This window comes from Hippocampus bargibanti, linkage group LG11 (assembly GCF_051943395.1).
Source record: "Hippocampus bargibanti isolate YZ-2025 linkage group LG11, ASM5194339v1, whole genome shotgun sequence".
Taxonomy (NCBI): domain Eukaryota; kingdom Metazoa; phylum Chordata; class Actinopteri; order Syngnathiformes; family Syngnathidae; genus Hippocampus; species Hippocampus bargibanti.
Genome location: NC_142744.1, coordinates 17,303,043 through 17,330,567, shown reverse-complemented (window position 1 = coordinate 17,330,567; position 27,525 = coordinate 17,303,043). Strand labels below are relative to the sequence as shown.

The following is a 27,525-nucleotide window of genomic DNA, read 5'->3' as shown; positions in this document are numbered from 1 at the left end:
ACATGTCCAACCGCGATCCCCGCCAACATCTCACCGTGTTGTCAATGGATTGGATTGGATTGGATTTGCCTTTATTCGAAAAGTGGAGAAATTTACATTTTACTGCAGCAAAGTGATGAAAGGAATGAAAGTAGAAAACAAAATACATGAGCTGCTGGAAAGGCAGCCATTCTCACGCTGCCATCTTGAAGTCAAAAGAAAAAAATAAAACTACATAACAAATACAGTGGTACCTCGGTTCTCGAACGCCTCACAGTTCGAACAAATCGGTGTTCGAACAAAATATTCAAGATATTCTTGCTTCGGCGTTCGAACATCTATCGGTGTTCGAACACCAATACGACGCGTGAGTGCGTACGCGAGGGTGGGGAGCTGAGCGGCGCACGGGTTTATCGCTCAGTTCGTGACCAACTGTTGTCACTAGCGGACGTGCTGCGTTTTGCTCTAGCGTTTAATATAGGTGTACGAAGAGTTTTAGCCCCTAATCATGCCTCCAAAGAAAGTAAGTGCTGCTTAAAGTGACAAAAGAAAAGTAGTGCGTACAACTATTGCATTTAAGGAAGAAATAATCGCAAAATATGAAGGAGGTGTGCGAGTGTCTGATCTGGCGAGGGAATACAGCATGGCGAAATCTACGATCAGTACGATATTAAAGAATAAGGAGGCTGTGAAATCTAGTGATGTGACCGTGGGAGTGAGAGCAAGTGTCATTGGATAGATATTTGAAGAGAAAAGAACATCCAGTAGCCGAGTCATCCGTAGCTGTCACGTTCCGAGCGAGAGTGACGGCAGCTGACTCGTTGGAACGTAGAGGAATGTTTGGGATCCCAAAACAGACACGTACTAACCAAGCAGGATGTTTATTCACAAATCAAAGAAAACACAGCGAGTAAGAAGGCAGGGGGTGATCCGACCCGCTTACTACGCCAAAAAGCAAATGGCACACGAGGGTGCAAAATTCCGCAATCCCGGAAGATGACATAAATTTACGGGACGCAGGGAAAATACCTCGGACCGGATACACTCGAGCATCGAAGGAAGAGTCCAGGTACGGTGGCGAGGTGAGTCAATCATCCGGCATTGACGAGGTGATCGCGAACCGTATAAATGCTGTATAAATGTATAAATTCCAGGGTCCTGGAACGAATTATGGTCGAGAAATGAGGTACCACTGTAAAATGACAAAACAAAGACAATATGACAACACAAAGACACAGAGAGTCATTCCTTCTTTAGCACTTTCTGTACCCTCTTTTTTACATGAAGCAGTTCTACATGAAAGAGGAGAGGATCAAAGCGTCTTTTCACCAGTGGATCGGGGATGTCATGGTGGAATGTGAACGTCGACTACAAGCTAAATGTTGAAAGAAAACAATTGAGGAACTGGACACGATTTGTAAAGACAAAAAAAAATCAATGGAAATACATCGACAACAGCATTGCCCAAAAACCTGCACTCAAACACGTGTGGACATCTCTGCTTATCCCCAGTTTAACTCAAGCCTTTAACGCGAGCCTGGTTTTCTCTAATAATCACCCTAATAAATGAGAAATAGAGAGCACTCTTCAAAATACCCAGGGATGCTTTTAATGGCAAAAGAAAATAAATGGACAATGCTACTCTTTGCTGTCGGAGGAAACCTGACGCAAGTACATTGGCTGTTTTAGCAGAACAAAAAGAAGGGGATGGCTTCTCGATCAATTAAGTCATTTCCTTCCTATGAGTAACATACTTAATCTTCCAGGTCCGAATCATTCCAGTGTGTGTTGCAAACTACACTCGTATTAGGTCATTCCTCATTTGTGTAAGTCAATTTCATTTAAAGGACAACCGACGTCGCCGGACAAGTTGTGTCCATAATTTGTAAAATGTCTTCACATAAGTTCTACTGAGCGTATTTTACAAAGATTCCACCGCATATAGCTATATTTTACGTTTTAAGACTCGCGCTGAATATTCCGGAAGTCTTGTTTTTGAGTTGGTGATGAGTCCTCACCCTACGTCACTGAAGGAACGCCCCTGACCGTAAAAAGGACACATTGTAGCAGTCCTTCCATCACGTAAATGCATTTTGCTGTACTTTGGTCTGAAAACGTCATGTAGGACCACAAAGAGGCAGAAGAGTGCGACAAAGCTCCATGTAAGGAATTAATCAGCCTGTGGAAACAGGCTGATTAATTCCTTAAATGGCTTTGTCGCCATGTTCTCCCTTTTTTCAGTGTGACATTTCCCACCCCTCATGGCTCAGAATGACACGGAATAAATTATTGATTGCATACATGTATGCTTTCCTCTTCAGAACTATTTGAATCATATTCATAACTGGATGTGTAACAAGAAAGCATATTCAACGAATCTGAAGCCATTGTTTTGATTCTCCAGTAATGCAAGACGTCTTGGCGTGACGTCACGAACTGGGGTCGGGACTGTCTGAAAATGCCCAATTCGCAGCTCAATTTTTTGCAGATTTTGGACACTTTAAGTCATTTTTATTGGTGTTTTGCATTTGAATAAAAATATCATACTGCGTGTTTTGGGTATTTTAGATGCTATAAAACATTTTTCTGATGTCAGTTAGGAAACAAAAAAGTGATGTTGGTTGTCCTTTAATCGATTGCAAACATGTATGCTTTCTTCTTCAGAAATATTTGAATCAAATTCATAATTTAATTTAGTTTTTTTTTTTGTTCTTTTGACTTCAAGATGGCGCCGCGAGAGTGGCTGCCTTTCCAGCAGCTCATGTATTTTGTTTTTCTACTTTCATTCCTTTCATCACTTTGCTGCTGTGAAATGTAAATTTCTCCACTGTGAGACTAATAAAGGCATATCCAATCCAATCCAATAACTGGATAAGTAACAAGAAAGCATATTTTCCGAATCTGAAGCCAATTTTTGATTCTCGAGCAAGGCAAGACGTCTTGGCGTGACACCACGAATAAGGGGCCGGGACCTTCTGAAACTGGCCACTTCCGGGTTCCATTTGAAGTAGTTTTTGGACACTTTAAGTCATTTTTATTGTTTTTTTGCATTTGACTAAAAATATCATACTGCATGTTTTGGGTATTTTAGATGCTATAAAACGTTTTTTCTGATGTCAGTTAGGAAACAAAATAGTGATGTTGGTTGTCCTTTAAGTGATCCATAGTTTTCTCAGTTTCTCATTCTCAGGGACTTTATCAAAGCAAAGACCTGCTTTTGGCGTGTTACTACTACTAATAATAATACTACGCCCAACCATAATGCGTCTGGTCAGTATATTTGCCAAAATGTTAAAAGTTTGTTTGAAAACAACAAAACGAGGACAAAGGAAGCCAATAAACAAAAGCAAAATGTTGCCAACGGCAAAATGGAAGTTGTCTTCGCTCAATTTCGGCCTTCTTAAAGATATGCAGAAAGCATCTAAAAAAATTTATGAATAAATTACTTGTGAGTTTATCGAGTACTGTTATTTTAATTCCGCCATCAGTTTCATTCAGATTTATTCCACAAGTGACGATATTCAACCCCATAAGCAAATTTCATTTGCAGCTTCATTTGCATTATAGTGTTCTCCTAATAATTTCAAAACATGAACCATCAGGCGCGATAATCAATGACATGAGTGCAAGGAAGCACAAATCACTTGTTACCACCAATGAGCACTCTTATTCTTTGAGGTGGATACTGAAAAAAGGCTGCAATTGCACCATTGTAACGCTCATACGCTCATTGTAATCGTAAGCAAACGCTGACGATTACAATTCACCCTTAGGGGAAGACGGTTAGATTTATAAGGAGGAGCAGGAGAAGGAGGAAGAGATCAGCATTGCGCCCGTCTCCATCCCGGATGATATACCAATAAAGGTGGAGAACTACATGTTAGCCTTGAGGAAGAGGTGAAGCAAAACTCAGATAGGTTAAAAACACACGTTACTTTCAAGTGAACCCCTGCCTCCCTTTTTTGTAACCACAAAATATACATTCAATTGGTTAGTAGTTAATTAGGTGTCAGCAGCACAACCGAGATAGCTTAACCTTCATCAGCTGTGAGTATGTAATGCAAAGAGAATTATTCATTGCATATTTTAGCAGCGCGCGAAAAAAAAAGCACACTTAAGTGAATGAACAGAATGCAAAAAAACAAAGAAAAAAAAGAAAAAAACAACTCCACAGTGACCAGAAAAATGAGAGCTAATTGGGCAATATCAAGGAGACAGACATGAGCATAAAAGCTTTGACAGATATGAATTCCCGAAGATCGAATGTAGCCATGAGGAGCAATTAGTACAGGTAGTCGTGATTAAAATCGCCTACTTATGACAGATGGTATCGACTACTCCTCTGCATGTCGAAGCAGTAGCTATTGGCTGATAACAATCACATTTATTTGAAGCTGATTAAAAAAGAATGTTAAAATGCAACTAACAGATTAACATTTAAAAGTACCATAAAAGGTTAATCATGTGTTCAGGCATTGTTTAAAATAACATTTGAATTAAGGTACAGTCCACTATTTTTAAAAAAATATTAAGCTAGTTGCAAAATGTGATATAAAATGAATTTAAAAGGTGTGTTTGTAGTCTATAAAGTTCAGTTGAGAAATGTGTTAGCATCCGCAACCCCGGCCATGTTTTGTCCCATCCTGATGAAAGAAGAAGAGGTGTCCTTTCACCTGTATAAATGGATTAAAACTTGCTGATTTGTCATGCGTTAAAGCATAATGCATACCCGTAAATATAAGTATCGATGCTTTGAATGAAGCATAAAGCAGTTAACTACTCAGAGCGTCAATGAAGTCTTCACTCAGTCGTCATTGTAATAATAATAATAATAATAATAATTCATGTAATTTATAAGCGCCTTTCAAAACTATCAAGGTAATAACATGTTATTTTTTTGTTTAGTTGGTTTTTGTGATTAATATGTATGCCAATGGTCACTACTTATAACAAGCTACAAAAAGCATTTCAAAGCTCTTACCAAAAAAAATGCATGAAAAACAGCTATATACATCAAAATGAAAGAACATGAAATGTCCTCCATTGTTGGTCAATTGCAGGGTGTCTCAGATTCCTCTTTTTTGTTGGTCGTTGGCTGGTAACGCAGTGACGACTGCTATGATGTCAGTTTGCATAGCTGACCTGTTGGCTTCCAGGCCTTTGCATATGACATGCATTCATCAAAAATATTTAAAAAAACTCCAATTCATGACCCTAGCGAGTGTCGGAGACCATTTTTAAGAAATAAAGTGTTGTTGTATACATGTTCTCTTTCTTTTTGAAACAAAAGAACACATAAAATCACTCTAATTTGTTGGTTTCTTTCATCGAGGGATGACACAACATTTGGGGTATGAAGGGATATAACTCATATTACTTTATAACATTATATTATTATTGACATTATATAACATTATTATATACATTATGAATCAATGTACCTGTAGAGTGAAACTCATCTACAATAAAATCATGTTTGCAGCACGAAATTGTTCACAACAAGGATTTTAGCAAATGTAAACATATACACGCACACAAACACATAACATATGCACACATTCACATAGTGTGTTTGTACTCTTTGTACTCTTTGAACTTAATCTTTTGTTCAATGGTTACACCCACCCCCTCACTCCCCACGCCCCACTCCTGCTGCAGTTTTGTGTTGCGCGAGCTCATCCTTTGGTTAGTTTAGCGACGTGTGACCAGTAGGGAGAGACAGTGAGAGAAGGCATTTAGAGTAAGTAGAGTGGACCAGTGGCTCGTCTTTTGTTGCGTCGGAGTGAAGGAAGCAAAGGAGAGAGAAGAGGAGAGTTCGAGCAGCCTCAGTACCAGCCAGTGCTTCTCCCGGATAACACTGCACGGAGGAGGCTGCTTCAGCCGAAGACCCCGTAACAGCCATCGGTCTTAAGAAATACGGTTTTCAACTCACCCCTATTTCAATTTCGATCATCGTGTGGGATTGTGGTCTTTATTTCGAAGCGGATTTAAGACAACACAAAATGTACCGACGACGACAGGGAAGCGGCGGGCTGCTTCTCCTGGCACTCTTGGCAGTACTGCAGGTAATTTCCGAGTGGGACACTTTTGTCGTATTGTGTGTTTTAAACGCAATGTCGCTAATTTATCGCAAGTGTAAGCAACTCTTTCTCGTTCTTTTATTTTAAAATGAAATAAACAATGCTATTTAACATATACGGGACTGGCGGCGCAGTGGCGCGTGCATTCGCTGCTAGCCCGTTTCTTCCTTTCGTTTGTTCCAACTTCAGACGAGATCTTTAAGATCACAGGTAACCCGATTTGCTTCTAAATATTGCAAATTTAACGGTTCGCACGCATCTTCGACTTGAGGCGTTTTACAGGGCTAAACCTCCTAGTTTGAGAGAGCTTAAGTTGAATATCTACAGGGATTTTGGGGGGTTGATTGCATCACCAAGACCCGTTATCACAAGCATTTTTGGTTGATGAATAAAGAGGCTACAACAATTTAGATGTATAAAAACAGTAGCCTACTACACACACTCAAAATCATCAGACTGAGGTCCATGTTACCACACTACGCGCAACAGGGTGCCTTATGAGGCTTAAGGGCGAAATGAGTGCACACACAGCAGGGGCACACTATTAAGCACAAAGCAGTAATACTACACTGTTTCAAACTGTAATACTTACTCGTTATTTTTGTTTTATCATTATTATTGTCTTTTAGAAAAGCAACCTTTGGCTTGTGGGCTGTGTGAGGACCAGCAAAATAATTGTAAAAGGTTTGAAGTAGAATTTCAATGCATTCAACCAACAAATAGGTTCATACAATGTAATAAACAAATGAGAAAAAAAGGTTGCCCAGCATTGTTGTATAGTATCTCAGCTTTACTCCTCCCCCATTCCCAAGTATGTTAAATTCCTCTGATTAAGCAGCAGCACAAATACCCACAATGGGTTTTCTCCAACGGGGCACCCCTCTGCCATTGTGCATTCTTCCCAGAGTTCATGCCATGAGAAACGGGGTCAAATCAGGCAGACGAGAAACCGAATCAAGGCTGTTCAGGGAGTAGGAGAGTACTCCTGAAAATTGCTTCATATCTCTTCATGATTCATTTCTTGCCGGCTCTCCTTAAAATGTGAGCAGAAGTTCCTGATATATTTAGTTTTATCTCAATGAGTCATTTCAAACGTGTGCGTGTGTGGGGGTCCGAAGGGGGGGGGGGGGGGGGGGGGGTATCCGAATTCCAGTAAATCCACAGTTGGGCATTATTACATCTTTAGTTTTTGTTTGCTTCTTGGGTGTTACGCCCCTTTGCATGGCAACAATAGTGGATTGCTGGCATGTACGTTCCGTGACCATGTTCCTGTTCTTGAAAAGTACACAGTTAGTGGTGATCAGAAAGACCGACACATAGGCTTGGCACTAACTCCAGCCTGTGCCTAGGGCCCGCCACTGGGACAAATGGGGCTTGTTCTTGCCCAGCCATGCTTTTTGGCTAATGCTTAACCCTTTTGGCCTCATTATCCTAATTGCACTGCCTGCTATAAAAACAACAGATGCTTTTGTACAACTGAGAGAGAGGTGGCAATTGTGGGCGGAGAGGGGTGCTGGGGATTCAGAACATGAGCAAGAGCTTTCGGGAGGGCATGGGGTACATTTTTGTGGATTGATTTATGACTCAATGTCGTACCCGATCACCTTCCTTTCCACCACAGATTGCAGCAGAGTGCGGAGTCATCTCACCCTGCAGGCCTGGCTTCTCTGAAGATGTATACAAGGTTGACTTGCCAGATATCATCGAGAAGGGACAGCTCCTTTTCACTGGTGAGTGTTGACACCTACCCCGAGCCCTCGTGTGTGAGTACCGCTATGCTCCCCTGTTGTTTCATCGTAATTTCGATGTGGAACAAGCCCAACATTTTTGAAAATTACCTCCCGAATAGCTACGAGCCATGTCGTTTTTCACATAAACCGGCTCACATGTGGTTCACATTTGTATTGCTACATTTGCTTACATGTTGCCCTTCTTTGTCGTTGTGAGCACCGGCCTGTGTACAAAGTGCAGCTTGTTAGTCAAAAGTGAAAGCATACATTGTGGCTAACACCCTCCCCGATTTGCATCTTTCACTGGGGGTCCCTGGAGGGCAGCCAGCGAAAATCCATTGCACTCATTTCGATGCCTATGCAACTTTAAAGGACAACCGACGCCGTCGGACAAGTTGTGTCCATAATTTGTAAAATCATTTCAAATGACTTCTACTGAGTGTATTTTACAAAGATTCCACCGCATATAGCTATATCAAAGTCAAAGTCAAAGTCAGCTTCATTGTCAAATATGCTAATATGCATGACATACAGCACAGATGAAATTACTGTCCTCTCGGACCCAGCATGTTTTTTTTAGACACTTTAAGTAATTTTTATTGGTGTTTAGCATTTGACTAAAAATATCATCCTGCATGTTTTGGGTATTTTAGATGCTATAAAACGTTTTTCTGATGTCAGTTATGAAACGTGTTTTCGGTTGTCCTTTAACGTCAAGCAATTAGTGTTGCTCAATGTTAGGTGTGTAGCACTAAGATCTCAGTGCAAAGAAATGAGTCATCATATTAAGAGAATTAAGATTTTAATGAAAAAACAGTTGTAACACATTTGATGTTACAAATAAGATACCAGATTACATGTTTTAATTTTTTACAGTTTTAATATTGCAATGAAAAACACTTAATTTAGACAATTCATGTCATTCTTGTTTCCAGACAAAAGCCATTATTTTACTAGAATGAAGCCACACCTGTCCAGTAATAGTCAGAATATTTGCAAAAATTGTAATGTTTCAAGAATAAAGTAATATTAATGTCATAATTGTACATATATTAAAATAGTAAAGGTGGTAGTTTGTCAGGGATAAAACACTTGAATGTTTGAAAATAAAAAAGTATAGTTGCGACTTTATGTGCCAAATGTTGGACCTGTCTTAATGCGAAACTTCACTAAAGGTTCCACAAACACTGAAAGACTGTTATCATTATCAGTACAGGCAGCTTGTTTTTGTTTTATATCTGAAGGGAAATACAACTTTATTCGACTAATAGTGTGTCATTTACTCTAAAAAGCACTTTTCCATTTTATTCTTTTTCATGTGGCCCCAATTCTTCTTTGGAGTATGGCATAAAACTGGTGGTTTAAATTAGATCAGTTTCTGACGACGCTCACATCAAGATCTTTCAAAATGCTTCAACCTTTGACTGCACTAGCCTAATGAAATCCACAAAAAGGCATCACTGCTATGACTGGCGTAACAAGGATGCAGCTACTGTGAAGCCACACATCGGTCTTACAAGCAGTAATAAAAGTGGAATATAACACCAGTGTGCCATTAGCGAGGTTATAGCCTTGAGGTCACTTGAGCCAGAAAACATTCTCGCTTGTGTTGGATTTCACAGTATGTGCCGAAAAGTTGCACACCGCTGTCGGTGTGACTCAGAGGGTGGAGGAAGCGAGGTAGAAAAGTGTTTGGGTGGGTGGTTACAGATTTCACTTATCCTTACATCGTGCACAAATTTCTGTTTGATGCTGCAGGTGATGGATTTGCCTCTGCCGGCTTGTGGATGAGCCATGACAGAGGGTAATCAAGTTCCTTTTATTTTAGACCCCTACATCTCACCAACGCATCCCCCCCTTAAATTGGCTTGTTGAACTGGAGATTTGCTTGACAGAGAGGGGCACTCCTGTGTCATTGTAATACAGCCGAGCAGCTCAGTAGCGTGGGAGGATGTTAATGAAAGTGCATTCTCCAGTGGAAGGCTCCTGCCGTGGGTTGGGAGAAACAAAAAGCCCCTGCGGTGTGAAGAGTTTGCCAAACGTTTTCAATTTTGACCTGGCCATGCTGTTTTGGAAATTGTTTCAGGCCAGAGTGAAGCATGCTCGTGCTTGTCCTGTAAAATCGCATTTCAATAGCGTGGTTAATTTTCACCTGAAAGGGCTTCATTGATGAATGAAAAGCATTGAAAGGAGGTTGCATTCTGCATAGTAAGGCTCCTTCTTCATTCAGCAACACATTTTAACCCATTTGCTTTACTTTCATTTTTTTCTCAAGTTCTATTTTGGCTATTTTACTAATTTGAAATGGCATAGTCTGTGTTAGGTTACAATAACGTAACACAAAACACTTGGAAACTACAAAGCAAAGGTAAGCTATTAACATTTTTGTTCCGCCTAATTGCGGTCTGTCCTTTTGTGAGAGATTCAGGGAATACACAGCCAGGGGTGTGTAAAAAGGCTGGAAATGGTCCTACTTCACTTGTAAACAGTGCACATTGTATGCACTAAATTGAAGGCTTCCTGTGCATTTGATGTTGGCAAAGGGTGGCTGGCCAGGCCAGCACAGTTGATTGTAAGATTTAATCACATTCCTTGGGGGCGTCCTCTAGACTTTAACCATCGGCCGGCCAAGTGAGGCTATATTGATTTTCCATAAAAATGCATTTTTTCAATGTTATGTAGCAGAGCTGCGCAAAGAAAAGCCAAGAAGGACAATTTTTCTTTTTCGAGAATGATGATCCAGTCTGGTAAAAAAGAGGCAGTGCTCATTGTCTGCCAATGCAAAACCCCACCAGACTCTCTGCCGAGATGACCTTACTTTGTAAAGAATAGAATGTTTACTCTGGCTTGATAAGTCAAGAGAAGATCCCTCTACCCCACTCCCACCCCAAAAGTTATTTATTAGCAGCCTTCTACAGACAAAAACACAAAATGGCTTTCAATTCCAGGTAGGTCGTGGCAACGGGTAGTTTGCCCGTCGGTGGAATTCTGGTGTCTTGTGAGCGTGGGTGTGCATTGTTCTGTTTTTATCCAGATGCAGCCTTCCAACCAGGGATAGTGTGTCAGTCGGAGCATTATTCAGCAGAGGTTTCCTGCCCTAAAAGCTGTGTTAATGAAAAAAGCCAGAAGCATTCATTGTGCTTGAAACACTTCATTTGGATCCCTTCATATATTTGCCTTAAGTTGGCTATTATGTGGGAAAAGCGGTGTTTCTTGCCTGATTTTGTATCACTGCACGGATTTTTTGTTAGGGGTGTCATGAGCTGCAGTATGGGCTTTTTACACTTGGCCAGCTTCATGAAGTAAATTGTCCCATTTGTGTCAGAAATTGAGACGTGGAGCGACACGTGCTTGCGTCTAGGACAGGGGTCTCAAACTCAATTTACCCGGGGGCCACTGGAGGCAGAGGCATCGTGATTTCTCTTGCCTACTTCTTGCTGCTCGAGACCTGGCAGCACTTCTTTTCACAAAGCCGAGCCACATTTGGCTTGAGGGAGGAGGCAGTGGAGACTCTGAGTAGGGCTTGAAGATGCTCATCAGTAAGTCTGGACCTGTACTTGGACTTATTGAAGTTCAAGGTGGAGAAGAGCTTCTCACTTATTCATTGCAAATGATTTAACAATTTATCACGGGCTCAGTGGACAAAAAAATCCATCCAAAAGGATGTGGAAATTGTCATTGTATGGATAATTTAAACTTCACACAGCTGACCCTGATTCCACCATAGATGTGAGGCAGATGAGCGAACCAATAAGTTCACAGGGCTATTCACACTATTCCAATCATAAATAAGATAGACAGTTGTCTGAAAGTACAGACCACTGAGTCTAAACGTCTAACCACAGTGATTCAGCCAGCTTTCTTGAGTCTCTTGCACGTTTCTTCAAAAAAATATCTACTGTAAATGGATGAGGAACGTTTCACAAGATCCAATGTTGTTGTTCTCACAAGATTATCATGTACTGGAGATAGTGAAAACCCAAATTAACATTCTAACATGAGAATCACACAGACATACATCTCAATATTCCAATTTGCCAGGCAACCCTAACATGTTCATGTCCGGCGTCACACTGGACCTCAAACAAGGTACGATGATTACAAATTTCTTCTGAACAAGAGATGGTGGCCTCCATGCACAAGAAATCTCAGGTCATTTGGGATAGCCGGTGACCGAAATTTGTTCAAGGACCCACACAACATCTCTCTTTGGTTTTGAATCATCCAAAGCCGTGAAATGAAGGACGATCAATTCATTTATTTATTTTTAAACCAAGAAATAAACCACATCTTATGCACCAAATTTTAAATGTGTATGTAGTAGTCCTTACAACCTTAGCTATATGTCCTTGGTTTGACTTTACCTGTCGATCTACGGTAAGCCTGAGACGAGTTTGTGATTTGCTGGCCCAAGTGGTATATTAAAGGACAAGCATAAAAATGAGGTTTACAACCACTTGTGTAGAATGCTGTTGCAATTCGATGATTGATATCATCAATTTTGTGACACTTATGTCTTTAATGTTCTTTTTTGGCTATCACTATATTAGTACAGTGTGCATGTCAACAATTAAGATCATGAACAGGTTTATCTATCATGCTATTCAAAAAGTGAAAATGCATACTTCTATTCCGAACGGACGGATGCATTTCTCGTGTGAAATCATTTCAATTTGATTCTAAATGAAGACTAATAAAAAATACTATCTCAGAAAAGTAGAATAGTGTGAAAATCATATGCGAGAGATGGCTTCCAGCTGTTGCATTCCTTTTATCAGAATCAGAATCAGAATACCTTTATTCGTCCCACAATGGGGAAATTTGCACTCATCATATCAAAGCACTCTTGAACAATAAACAGCGCCAGAAGCCTGGACTGAAGACAAAAAGCACTGGTCTGCTGCTTCATGGTCCAAAGTCATGTTCTCTGATAAAAGCAAATTTTCCATTTCCTATGGAAACCAGACTGAAGAGGAAGCAAGGGGAGCCATAGAATTCACATTGCTTGAGGTCCACAGTCAAATTGCCACAGTCAGTCATGTTTTCGGGTGCCATGTCATCTGCTGGTGTTGGTCCTTTGTGTTTCCTGAAGTCCAAGGTCACATTATACACATTTCACATTTTGCTTCATATTCAAATTCAAATTTCCTGACGAGAACCTACCGGTATTTGCGTTCAGAATTTCTGTGTGGTTGAGAGCGCTTACATTGGCAGACCCCGCCAGTTCCGTCATCAAACCATATTCTTCACGTTCAATTTTGTATTCACAGATAAAGAACAAAGTGCGACATCATGAACCACTGGAAGTAATCTGACCTTTTTTATTTTTTTTATGGAAAACGTGTGGGTCCTGCTGTGTTTTAAATATTCTCTGTCATTGTCGGGCACCAAGAATAACACCGACGACCTCATGGCCATTTCTCCTCCCCCTCAAATGACATCTTGCGTGGCCTTTTATTTAACTACATGCACTTTGCTCATACCATCACTACATCGCCTTAATTCTCCTATTTTTTTTCTTTCCGGAAGTAAATCAATGCATGGAGTTCTTTGTTTACAGTTATCAATACGTATGTAATGAAGGCAGTGCTCCAATTCCCAGCTAAAGCATCACTGGCGGTTTGGGTTGAATAGGTTTCATTCCTTTTATTGTTTTCACCCTGCATACATTTATGTTCATCTTCCATCACAGACTATTTGCTCTTCTATCTGGGAGCACAATGGCCTAGATAACCATCAGAAATTGTGACACTGGATTGAAACTTGGCAGAATATATCTTTGGAAAAATCACCTTTAGTGCACTTTGCCTACAATGTAACAAGGAAGCAGAGTTGGAAGCTTGAGTGGAGTGCAGGGGCTAGCACATTTGTTTTTTTAACAAGCTCCATTGCAGTGAAATAATAATAATAACGTTAGCATATTAAAGCTGGCGCAAACATCTATAGCTAATTGGTGGGTGCATTTCTGAGCCTTCTGGGTGGCAAGGTGGGATAAGGCATAATTTATTTATGTCTGACCTTTTTAGGCTGGAAGTTCTTAGCTAACTTGAGCCTCGCTGAAAATAATCCTTTGCTCTGTGCAGTCACACCGAGCCTTAAGACCATGACGTGTACTTCGAAGAGGGCCAACATAGCACCAATAACTTCTTATCACCTCTGTTCATATCATAGTTATCAGCTACAGGCTGTGCCCTCCATTAGTGGCACCTCGCAGTGTCTGACATTGGGCAGTCATCTATGTCACGCGGGGGGTTGTCCTTCGCATATAATTAGCTTGTTCAATTGAAAGGCACAAACGGTGACGACACATCATAGGCTAAAGGTTACTTAAGGCTGTTTGTTCCACACAACCGCAATCAAAGGAAATCTTTACTGTTTGATTTAAATAAATATACAAAGCTGTACACTGTGCTTTTTTTGCGCCTGTAATGGGCAGCATCTTCACAGTCCCGCTTTGTTCAGTGGAAGGTCGGTGCTGTTAGACAGTCTGCGGCTGGATGGATACATGGCTTGAGGAGCCCGCGATAAGAAGAAAGGAGCGTCAGCGCAGAGTGCCGATGCGTATATGGAACTGTCGCGGGATGGAATTGAAGCTGATTTATGGGGGACAGGAAATGTGAGACAAGCTCTTTTCATCAATGGATGCTACAGCTGCGTGTTTGCTTTCAACATTTAGCTTGTAGTCGACGTGCACATTCCACCATGATGTCCCTGATCCACTGGTGAAGAGACACTTTGATTCTCTCCTCTTTCATCTGGAACTGCTTTATTTAACAAAGAGGGTACAGAAAGTGCTTAAGAATGAATGTCTCTCTGTGTCTTTGTGTTGTCATGTTGTTTGTTATTTAGGTTTTTTTTTGTTCGTTTGACTTCAAGACGGCGACGCGAGACTGGCTGCCTTTCCAGCAGCTCATGTATTTTGCTTTTCTACTTTCATTTCTTTCATAACTTTGCTGCTGTGAAATGTAAATGCCTCCACTGCGAGACTAATAAAGGCAAATCCAATCCAATCCAATCCAAAGTACATTAAATGCAACAAGGTTATGTATAAATAACAGGTTGGTGACATGACTTTCTTACGCATATGCCTCCATATAACGATGTTTGGTATTCTTCACTTGTGAAATCCTCTTTTAGACAAGAAAATGACATCTTCAATTCAAAAGAGAATGCATTGGTGTGAAGATTATATTTTACTCTCCGTCTGACTGATTTGTAGCTTTCAGAGCCATTTTTCTTCAGCAGGAGAGCTTCTTTTGAAAGGGTGGGAGTGACTAAGGCAAATAACTCCATACCTCACAGATCCTGTCTACGACACAACCTCTCTTCTTCAAGTCAACCCGGCTGCTGCTACGGCAATACTGACATTCGATTTAGACCCCTATATCTCCCCGACATTCTTTTTTTCCCCAGTCATTAAGTTAAACTGAATCAGAGCGTACAGGGCCTTGAAGGTCCGAACATTTTCCATCAGCAGGCATGTAAAGGAGCCACTCACCATACCCATTATGTTCTCTGTCTCATTAAATCTTTGGTGCAGTAGGCAATATAGTCAGGCTCACATGTGTTGTCTTTTTTTAACACATGATTGCATTTGCTGGCTGCAGATCACTATACTCTTCACGCTGTCTGTCTTTCCACTGGTCAATTTCTGTTAAGTTTAAACAAATTCTGGTCTAACTGCTCTGATCGTGTGGTTCAATTGATCACGTGTAAATGATACTTAGACAGTGGTTCTCATGCAAGTGAACTCCGGCGTAGCTCAGATTATCATCGGCAATTTTTTTATACCCCGAAATGAAAGCCATGCACCTAAAAGAATGATGACGCTTATTTACGGACTTTGACGATCTTAGGAATGTCGGTTCTCCTCACTTCTTGTCCTCGCTGTCACGCACTTCCAAGTGTGTTTACTGTTCATGAATTATTTTGTTGAGCTGAATGTGGAACTCGTTAACTGCACCAGTTTTTGGAACAAATTGAAGCGCTTGCATCATTATTCAGAGTTGTTCAGGCCAAAAATGCAACAGAATGCCGTTTTTGAAAGCAATTCATGTGGCCGTTGAAAAAAGCAGCTTCGCTCAGAAACAAATGGTTGTATGTTACAATCATTATATATATATATATATATATATATATATATATATATATATATATATATATATATATATATATATATATATATATATATATATATATATATATATATATATATATATATATATATATATATATATATATATATATATATATATATATATATATATATATATATATATATATATATTGTGATATCATGAGAGGCTGGCTCTCAGCGGGACAGGACAAGAAATGCAATGGACGACAGGTTTGGATACAAACAAAGGTTTTAATCAAAGGTTTCAGGGGGGATTCACAAGCAACAAAGGTTTGAATAGTGTCCCTTCCAATACTTAAATCAAAATAAAGTCTCTTCTGAGGTAAAACTGAAGACAGAGTTCCTTTCCAAGAGTCTCTAGGCCTCACCCCTCTTGACGTCCTCCTCATGTAGCCTAGCCACCTTAGCAAGGTCCAAATCCAGTGTCCTGTCGTGTGGTCCCAACTGGCAATGAGTTCCACGCAGCAATCAACTTCTTCACAGAGCACAGCAATCGAGCTTGTCTTTCCCCAAGCTCCACACTCAGAGGCTCTCTGCCTTAAGAGCCTTGCATCCCAATCCCGCCCTGATCAGCTGCAGGTGTGTGGTTTTAATTGCTGCCTTCCACCAGATGGGGCCAAGACTCTCTCTGGTTGGAGCCATCTTAGGGGGATGTAGTATTTGCCCTCCAGGACACAGCCTCTCGTGACATATATATATATATATATATATATATATATATATATATATATATATATATATATATATATATATATATATATATATATATATATATAAGCAGAAGAGCGAAAGGGACATAGACTCCCTGATCCACACAACCAGGATCTACAGCAGTGATATCGGAATGTCATTCGGGCTGGAGAAATGTAGTCGGATGGTGACTAAGAGGGGCAAGGTAGTTCACACTGAAGGGGTCTCACTCCCTGAAGGAACAATAGCAGACATTGAAAACAGCTACAAGTACCTCGGTATACCACAGGCCAATGGCAACCTCGAATTAGCAACAAGGAAAGCGGCTACGACCAAATACCTCCAGCGGGTGAGGCAAGTCCTCAGAAGCCAGCTCAATGGCAAGAACAAGACCCGGGCAATAAACAGCTATGCCCTGCCAGTGATCAGATACACTGCAGGAATAATAAGGTGGCCAAAGGAAGAGATTCAGACCACAGATGTTAAGACCCGAAAACTCCTCACCATGCACGGAGGGTTCCATCCCAAGTCCAGCACCCTGAGACTGTACACAAGCCGTAAGGAAGGAGGCCGGGGACTAGTGAGTGTGAGAGCCACTGTCCAGGATGAAACATCCAAGCTCCATGAATACATCAAAGAGAAGGCTCCAACGGATGATGTACTCAGAGAATGTCTCAGTCAATGGGGAACAGAGGATGAGGTGCTGGAAGAGGGACAATCATGGGAGGAAAAGCCCCTACACGGGATGTACCACCGAACCATAGCAGAAGTGGCTGATCTCAAGAAGTCCTATCAGTGGCTAGAGAGGGCTGGCCTAAAGGACAGCACAGAGGCACTCATCCTGGCTGCCCAAGAACAGGCCCTGAACACCAGAGCCATAGAGGCAAGGATATACCACACCAGACAAGACCCAAGGTGTAGGTTGTGCAAAGAGGCACCTGAGACAATCCAACACGTAACTGCAGGGTGTAAGATGCTGGCAGGGAAAGCCTACATGGAGCGCCATAACCAGGTGGCTGGCATAGTCTACCGAAACATCTGTGCGGAGTATGGACTGGAAACCCCAAGGTCAAAATGGGAAACACCTCCCAAGGTGGTGGAGAATGACCGAGCAAAAATCCTGTGGGACTTCCAGATACAGACTGACAAGATGGTAATAGCCAACCAACCAGATATCGTGGTCATAGATAAAGGGGAAAGGAAAGCCGTTGTCGTGGATGTAGCGGTCCCGAGTGATGGGAACATCAGAAAGAAGGAACATGAGAAAATCGAGAAATACCAAGGGCTCAGAGAGGAGCTGGAGAGAGCCTGGAAGGTAAAGGTGACAGTCGTGCCTGTGGTGGTCGGAGCACTTGGGGCAGTGACCCCCAAACTCGACGAGTGGTTGCAACAGATCCCGGGAACAACATCGGATATCTCGGTCCAGAAAAGCGCAGTGCTGGGAACAGCACGGATACTGCGCAGAACCCTCAAGCTTCCTGGCCTCTGGTAGAGGACCCGAGCTGAAATGGGGACAGACACCACCCATGGTGGGTGAGACGAGGATTTTTTTTTTTTTATGCTTTTTTTCAACGGCCACATCAATTGCTTTCAAAAACGGCATTGTTAATTGTTAACTTAATTGGTTAATTGGTTCCCAGACAGAGTGTGTAAGGTGAAAACTGTGTATCTCGAAAAAAAAATTCCCATAGGAAACCATTAAAATGGGAATAATCCGTTCCCGGGTTTCCATAAAATATACTTTTCAACTAAATAAGCTTTAAAACTACACACAACATACCTTATTCTATGCATAATAAATGTGCTATGGTATTGTAATTAAAGAAATACACTGCATTGTATCATAAACTCACTTTATTTCCATTTGTAATGGTCATTGATGACTTGACGGAATGGTGTTGGAGGTCGAAGATCAAAGGGACTTGCTGTTGGGAAAGAGGCACATTACATGAGGACTGTAATTAAAGAAATAAACTGTGCTGTAAAATAAAGCTGTATTTACCTTTTTGATGGTCATTGATGGCTTATGGAAGGAGAGTCACCTTCCATAAGGACTGTTGGTAATTTAACCTCTGGTGTGGCTTCTCTTTGCTTCTTTGGAGACTCTTCATCCTTTTAGCTGATTAAAAACCTCTTAATTGACACCTGTTGCTTTCTGACTTGTAAGGTGTTACGAGGCTGAGGCATCACATTATCATTCATCATGTTGATGAATGTCGTAGCCAGTCTTTTCTGGATGGAACTGTTCAGTAGCCTGCACATCATTCCATTTTGCCAACATTGCCTTCTCCTCCTCGCCCTCAGATGTTCTCGAACCATCCGTTACGGGCTTTAAAATCCTGAATAAGCGCCGAACTTCCAGGTTGCCGCATGGCAACATCGGCGTGAATTAGCCGTGCTTTCTCGCATAAAATAGCTTTACCCACGCTGTCGCCGGATATCTGCTTTTCGTGAATCCAAATTAACAGAAGTTTTTCAACTTCTTCGATTGCCCGAGACCGTCGCTTTAAGAGCATGGAAACACCTTTTGCAACAGACGCACCTTTGATAGCTTCTTTGTTGCCAAGGATGGTAACGATGGTGGACTTAGCATAGCCGCGCTCTGTCGCTAAATCACACAAACGCACACGTCGTTCGCTTTTTTCAATTATCTCCTTCTTCTCAGCGACGGTGATTTTATGGTGTTTCTTCTTGGGCTGAACACGAGCCTGTGGTGGTTTTTTTTCGGTGCCATAATCGTAAAAGTATAAGCAAAAAGCTGCAAGGAAGCGATGGACGTATGCATTCAATGAGAGGGGGAGTGCAAAGTAGCGTCGGCCGGAGCGCTGTTCGATTGCCGAAGATCACTCCGCCAGAGCCGTGTGTTCTACATACTTGGCAATAAAGATGATTCTGATTCTTATTCTGATTCTGATTCCTTTTTTTTCATTAATTATTTGTTCCTTTTTTTCAATCATCACATGTTTTCATCACATCGACGCGCGGTTAGCACAGCAATCTCACATTTGGGTGTTCAAGTTAAAATCCAAGTATTTTAGAGTAAATACATAATACAAGATTAGTCGTATTATTTTTATATAAAAAAATGTTCTGCTCAAGGCAAGGAGGTAATGTCAAAGCAAAAACACAGAGCCGGTAGTTTTTTTTTTTTTAAAGTACAGATGACGGCTGAAGAAACCTTCTCATCGATACTATTTCATAGGTGTGTTTTATGTTACACCACCAAAGGGGTTTCGTCTTCGCATATACAATGATACCTCGAGTTACAAACCCCTTGGCTCACGAACTTTTCGGTTTACAAACGTTAAATAAATGAACATTTTACCTTGGCATACAAACTATTTTTCGGGATACACACGGAGCTGCCACAATAAGTGATGTGTCGTTCGCAAACGAGCCCGGTCTCCAAAAAAGAAAATGTCAGCCGACATTTTTTTTTTTGTCCTCTATTCCCCGCCCCCAGTCTTTGGTTAAAGCCACGTGATTGTTCAAAAACGCAGCAGTGAGGGGAGGTGGTTTAAACATTAAGAGACAGACAGACGACAGAGAGTGACAAAGTGGATAGAAAACAGTGAAATTTGGACTTGTTTCAACTTTGATAGTTCAAAGGCAGAGTGTAGACTGCAAGGTTAAAATTCCCATCAATCAGGCTCCACAAATAACCCACACAGTGTAGACTGAAAGGTTAAAATTCCCATCAATCAGGCTCCACAAATAACCCACACAAGCCATCTGTACACTTGATGCAATAAGCTATCATTCCAGCTAAACAGAACACAATTGATGAGGAACAAGTTAAAATAATCACAGAGAAAGTACCTCCAATGGGATCATTCCTCAAGATGGTGAAAGAAGAAGGCTATGTTCCTCATCAAGTGTTTATTGCTGATGAAACCGGCCACTCCATTCCATCAAGCAATCAACAACCGTCACAAAGTAAATACAACGACGTTATTATCCAGTACAGTTTATTTCTTTAATTATAATACCATATAACATTTATGATACATACAATGAGGTATAGTTTGTGTAGTTTTAAGGCTTAGAAAATTAGAAGGTAGAAAATTATGTTTTATGTGGACCTGGGAACGGATGATTCTCATGTTAATGGTTTCCTATGGGAAATTATTTTTTGGGATACACACTTTTCGTCTTACACACTCTGTCTGGGAACCAATTAAGTTCGTAACAATTGCCGCACTATGAACTCTCGGCCCACCATGATACTTTCTCAGCAAGATATGCCATCACCTTTGTGCATGCTGGCCTACACTCAATCTAATATAGGCCTAACGTCTGCCTGCCCCCCCTCATGCTAAGCGTTCTAAGCATTGTGACCTTTGTAGAAGATAAGCTAAACAGTTTTGGAATAACGGCCTCGGCCATTCATTTATGGCATTGCTAACCATATGAAGGGTATGAGCCAAGGTTATTGACCTTTCACGCCTGTCTCTTGTGATGGAGGGAGCGAGATGCACACAGAAAAGGAATTGGGCTGATTATGTAGTCCGGACTTGGTCAGCAGTTTTTCCTTCAGTATTTTTCCTTTCGTTTTTATCACAGTTCAATTCCTCTTGCATTACAGATGATAGGAGTTCTCAAGGGTATGGTCACACAAGAATGAGGTAGTAGAAAAGGGAATTATTCTTGGTGTATAGTTAGCATTGTCAAAATAATTTCTGTACATAAAGAGCTGCAAAAACAACTGCAAAAACCATACACCCCTCCAATTTATGCTCACAAAGGTCATGGGGGGTGCCGGAGCCTATCCCAGCTGTCTTCGGTCAGTAGGTACACCAAGAACTGGTTGCCAGCCAGTAACTATAAACATATCTCTAGGAATATAAGGTGCTAGTTTGACTATCAATTTCGGTGAATAATGGTCATGGTGTAAATTGACCACTGAAGCCAATTTCACTCTATGAGTCAAATATCGCTGCATCAAGCAGAAAATGCCTCACATTTATCTGCCTTTGCCTTTTCATACCGGACACATCCAAGTTAAGTTGCTGCAACTGTGTGTACTTTCACACAGCATTGGTGTGACAAATCGAAATAGTTGTTGTGTCGGGGGAGTTGCTTTCCACATAGCAGAAGTCAGTCTTTGGTGTGAAACTTCACAGCAGTCCTTACACCCAGGCATCTTCCCAGCTCCCGTTATGACTGATACAACAATCTCAAAACATGGAAAACTAGGGGCTTGACTTAGAACCCCAATTTAAAGAGAAAAATATTGTATTTTTCTATTTTTCTGTCAGTGTAAAAAGGGGCTATTGTGATCGATCTTCACAAGGCACGATATGAATTGCATGGAAGATTTAACTTCCCAAAAGTATGTCTCCTAGTGTTTTACTCGATGAACATTCCATTTCTTGAAATTCCAATGTTACATTGCAAAGTCTTTGCGGTATTACTTCCGGCTTATTTTGTATGTCGTCTATTTGTAGAAGTAATGCAACAGGGGTCTGTGGGGGGATCTGATCAATTCAGATAAGCATTAAAAAACAGAAACATGAAAAGAATGTCATGTAGGCAGCAGAAGAGCAAGCTTTGGGTTGACCAGATTGTGCTCATGTTATTGCAGTCCTGTCCTCCCTTTGCGCCCCCCGCCTCCTAAAAGCTGGGGGTTGTTAGGAAAGCATGCTTTTATATTGGGTCAACGTGCCATGATATCCGTTTTTTTCTCCTGTCCCACTACTTGCATTTATAAACATAAGTAGTTCCTGATGGGGCTTGGCTGGCCACTTTTATTGACTCTGGAGAAAGATATCTTTGCTTGATGCATTGTTTGTGAATAGCACCACTACCCAAGTGGAAATAAGTCTCATAAAAAAAATAACGACAAAAAAAAACACATCAGTTGCTCTATAAATGCATTTTGCCATTAGAGGACGTCCACAGTGAGGTTAAACTTAAAAGCACATTTTTAATATTGTACAATTGTTTTGTTTATGCTGCGCTTTGGATGTTGCCATAACCTCAATTAATGAGCAAGAAAACATGCACACTCACCATTTATGCTGCTTCAGCCATGTTAATTTAGAGGAAGCAGTTGAAGTGTTTGTTGTTATGCAGCAAAGGGCTAATGCACAAGGAGAATGGGAGCTTGTGTGTGCGAGCACATTTGTTTGCAAGTCTCATCAACATCTCTGGTACTCATCGTATAGCACACACACAAAAAAAGGCAGGAATATATCCGGAGGTAACTTGGCCTTAATAAGTGTGGGGGGGCTAATTTGGACCAGAATATTTGAGGCTGTGTTCAAATGGGGACTGTGGACATGAAGTGGGTGGCTGCTGATATACACTTAAAATATGCACTCAATAATACCAATTCGCGATGGAGGATTTGCTCCTTGTTGGATTCTCCTCTGCAGCCACTATTGCAGCCACTATTGCCTACAGTGAGACCTCAACTTACAAACTTAATTGGTTCCCAGACAGAGTGTGTAAGGCGAAAAGTGTGTATCTCCAAAAACAAAATCCCATAGGAAACCATTAAAATGGGAATAATCCGTTCCGGGGTATCCATAAAATATACTTTTCAACTAAATAAGCCTTAAAGGACAACCGACGTCTCCGGACAAGTTCTGTCCATAATTTGTAAAATGGCTTCAAATGACTTTTACTGAGTGTATTTTACAAAGATTCCATTGCATATAGCTATATTTTACGTTTTAAGACTCGCGCTGAACATTCAGGAAGTCTTGTTTTTGAGTTGGTGACGAGTCCTCACGTTACGTCATGAAAGGACCCCCCCCCTAACCGACAAAAAGACACATTGTAGCAGTCCTTCATCACGTCAATGTATTTTGCCGTACTGTTTATCTGAAAACATTGATGTTACATCCAAATGCCGCCAGCAGAGGGAGACCAAGCTCCATGAAAGGAATCTATCAGCCTGTGGAAACGGGCTGATTCATTCCTCACAGGAGCTGGTCGCCATTTTTGAGTGCGACCCCCCCCCCCCCCCCCCCCCCCCCCCCCGCCCGTTTGCCTCAAAATGACACTGAATAAATTCTTTAAGCGATTGCAAACATGTATGCTTTCCTCATCAGAACTATTTGAATCATATTCATAACTAGATGTGTAACAAGAAAGCATATTATCCGAATCTGAAGCCATTGTTTTTATTCTCCAGCAATGCAAGACGTATTGGCGTGACGTCACGAACTGGGGGCGGGACTTTCTGAAAATGCCCAATTCGCAGCTCAATTTTTTGCAGATTTTGGACACTTTAAGTCATTTTTATTGGTGTTTTGCATTTGAATAAAAATATCATACTGCGTGTTTTGGGTATTTTAGATGCTATAAAACGTTTTTCTGATGTCAGTTAAAAAACAAAAAAGTGACGTCGGTTGTCCTTTAAAACTACACACAACCTACCTTATCCTATGTATAATAAATGTGCTATTGTATTGTAATGAAAGAAATACACTCCATAAAGTCACTTTATTTACATTTGTGATGGTCATTGATGGCTCTTAATTGACACCTGTTGCTTTCTGACTTGTAAGGTCTTACGAAACTGAGGCATCACATTATCATTCATCATGTTGATGATTCTCATAGCCTTTTCTGGATGGAACTGTTCAATAAAAGCCTGCACATCAACTGTTGAATGGCCTGCTTCTGCTTGTCCTCTTGAAGGCAAATCAAATTCTCTGTGTTGATGACCTCATTATGGTCAGCAACAAGCTCCTCGGTGTCGAGTCCCGTAGGTGCTGGCAGAGATTTTATGACAACAAAAGGCGCGAGTCCGATGATTCCACGGACGCGGAATAAAACGCGACAAAAGAAGGCGGGCGGGATGAATAAAATGGCACACTCTCGTCTAACAATCACCTCGTGCAATGCAAACTGTTGGATTTGCCTGCACAAGACATAGCGATGCACTTTCGTCATAATCATGTCACTGGTGAGTGACAGTGACTCGTTGAAATGAAATGAAATTGAAGTGTCGTGAACGGCGGCCACGCCCGAGCTGTCAACTCGCACGTGACAATTTAGCGTGACCATTGACACGCTGTTCCGGTGTGTGTGAAAACACTAGCTCTGATTGGCTTACCATGACACATGACTCTACCCTTTAGCCAATCACAATCACTTTAATCGCATCTTGACAGGGGGTTCAAGTGTAGCAACACAGAAACGTTGGCAAGTGTTTGTCCCTGCTCATTCAGTTAGACAATGCTTTCCAAACAGCCTAGAGTCATAAGAAGTTGTGCGCTATTCTCGAACGTGAACGCACCCCAAATCTTGGATGACAAATAAACAGAGCAGAGGAGATGCGTACGGCTGGTAGTTTCTTCAATTTATTCATAGTAACGCACCACATTGAACTGAGTCTGAACACGAGCCTGTGGTTTTTATTTCCCATAATAGTAAAATTATCTGCAAAAAGCTCCTCTGAGGCGATGGACGTGTGAATTCAGAGAGAGGGGGTGTGGAAAGGCGCGCCGGCTGGAGCGCTGTTCGGTCGTGTGCTTCCGCCGAAGATCACTCCTCCAGATCCGAAGGTCGTGTGCTTGATGGACTGGCCGTGGTGGGTGTCTATTATGAAAATAGTCCTTATTATAAGGCTTAATTTTCATAAATTTGACATTCGGATGATGAAAGGTTCGTATTATAAGGCGTTTGTAAGTTGAGGTCTCACTGTACTTCGTTCCGAGATCACAATTCTTACGTTTCCCCATGGTTTAAATTGGTGTTGAACAACATTACTCTATATAAGCTCTGCTACGCTTTTTTATTGTGCTCGCGTATGACAGTTCAAAACACGGAAGGTGTTAGAAAATGGTGTCTGCTACACTGCACAAGGCATGGGAGCTGGTCACGTAACCAAGCCACGTGACCAACGGCGCGACCGATACATATTTCGATAATGGTGGTACTGTATAGAAACCCCTAAGCAAATATCAATTCACCTTCAGTATCTTTTGTATCGTATATATAAACATAGCAAAATGGCCGGAGGGAGATGAAAAAGAGCACCAAAGTAACCGTAATAACCATGAATCGTACTAACCGGAACTAATTATACATAAAAAGACTAGAAATGTCCACGGGAAATGAAAATAGTATCATAATAAGCAGTATTATCAATATAAATAACTGATATCGATATAACGAGACTTTACTGTATCTGTAAAAAAAACTCCTTGGAGGCGATCGACGTGTGTGTGTCTCTCTCTCTCTCTCTGTCTCTCTGTCTCTGTCTGTCTCTCTCTCTCTCTCTCTCTCTCTCTCTCTCTCTCTCTCTCTCTCTCTCTCTCGCTCGCTCTGGATCGACGTGTGCATTCAGAGAAAGGGGGTGTGGAAAGGCAGGCCGGCTGGGGCGCTGTTCGGTTATGTGCTTTGGTATTCTTCCGCGGAAGATTACTCCGCCAGCCGTGGTGGGGGGTGTGTATCGCGGAAAGTAGTGCGTAATCCAAGGTTTAATTTTCATAAATTTAACGTTCGTAAACCGAAAAGTTCGTAAGGCAAGGCGTTCGTAAAACGAGGCGCCACTGTAGTCCCATTTCTTGGGAGGTCAAATTTGACCAAGAATAAATTGGTTTGTTTTACATCGTTTTTTTTTTAACATTTGTATTGTTTTGAAAAATGTTTATTTCATTTTTGAATGACATCTTCTGAAATAAGTAGCGTAAAAAACATTCCCCTGTCCCCACCAAGTATGTGTGGGCCATTGGAGATGAGGTCAAAAGGCAAAAAAACACTGCTTTGTTCTGCATTTGTCAGGGTTACACCCTGTTGAGAGAACCATAATAGACAACACCAACACATATTACTCCATTATGTTGCTGTTGAAAGATTTACAGTTTGATTTAGTGACAATGGATATTTGATCATGCATGTCCAAGTACAACAAAATCCACTGAAAATGTGTAGCACTGAACAAGACACGTATGCAAACTAGCGTTGTTGCTTTATTTGAATGTCTTCTTCTGTGCCTTTCGCCTTTTTTCCTTCAGGGTTCGGCAAAGCGGATCAGTGTCCTCCATCTAACCCGGTTTTGTGCATCCTCTTCTCTCACACCAGATACCTTCATGTCCTCTTTGGCATTGTCTAACGTCATGAATCGTGTTTGTATTCATTATTGGGCACATGCTGGTATGACGGCATTATTCATATTATCACAATATTTCATGATGAAACTATAAAACCTATGACGATGAAGAGAATCAACTTTGATAAATCAATGTTTATATTCAAGGGAACAACCAACATTTTGAGACACTGATAAACCTCCAAATACGAAGTATGACTATCTGATGGAAAAGTGTATCATTGTATCTTTGAGATTAACCTTGACATTACTGCTGTGGTTGCACAATGTTGGGCAGCAACAGGACTGATGTTGTATATGTGCGTACTAATCATGTACCCTGACATAACGATAATACAAAACATGACACCATCAATATTGTGTTCCAGCCCTATTGTTAAGTTAAAGTACTTTTTGCTAAGGTACCAGCCATTAAAATACAAACTGTTGTCATCTGACATGCATTTGTAGTTGCATGTTTTGTTCCATGTCGGTTGCAATAAAAGACCTATCAGCAAACATCATTCAGATGCAATTTTCAGCCATGGACAGTGTTGCCCTTCACCAGGCTAAATTGTCAAGCAGATCATGCTGTCATACTGCAGAGCTGTCGAAGAAATTACAGGGTTTGAATGCATGAGAGACGAAAATGTGGCCAGTCATATATTGGTCTGTCTGCAGTGTGCTTGAAGAAGGCAATTGCACCAACATTGATTTGTGTCTGAAATAAAGGAGGTCTGGACGCTGCACACATGCTAATGAGAGAGCTCTTTTTGTGCTTTTCCTCTGATCTAGCACTTCATGTTTAAACACTTTTTTTTGTGAGCCGCACAGTTTAGAGGTCGATTCCTAAGTTGCTCA

General features: G+C 41.2%; 1 protein-coding gene across 1 annotated transcript in view; it reads left to right on the top strand.

Moving 5' to 3' along the window:
- Positions 1 to 5,685: 5,685 nt before the first annotated feature.
- Positions 5,686 to 27,525, top strand: part of cdh2 (cadherin 2, type 1, N-cadherin (neuronal)) — an 80,920-nt gene continuing 59,080 nt past the window's right edge. Inside the window, exons 1-2 of the mRNA XM_089008130.1 lie at positions 5,686 to 6,044; positions 7,681 to 7,789. Coding sequence (XP_088864256.1) covers positions 5,982 to 6,044; positions 7,681 to 7,789 — 172 coding nt within the window. The 5' untranslated portion in view covers positions 5,686 to 5,981. The remainder of the gene's footprint in view (positions 6,045 to 7,680; positions 7,790 to 27,525) is intronic.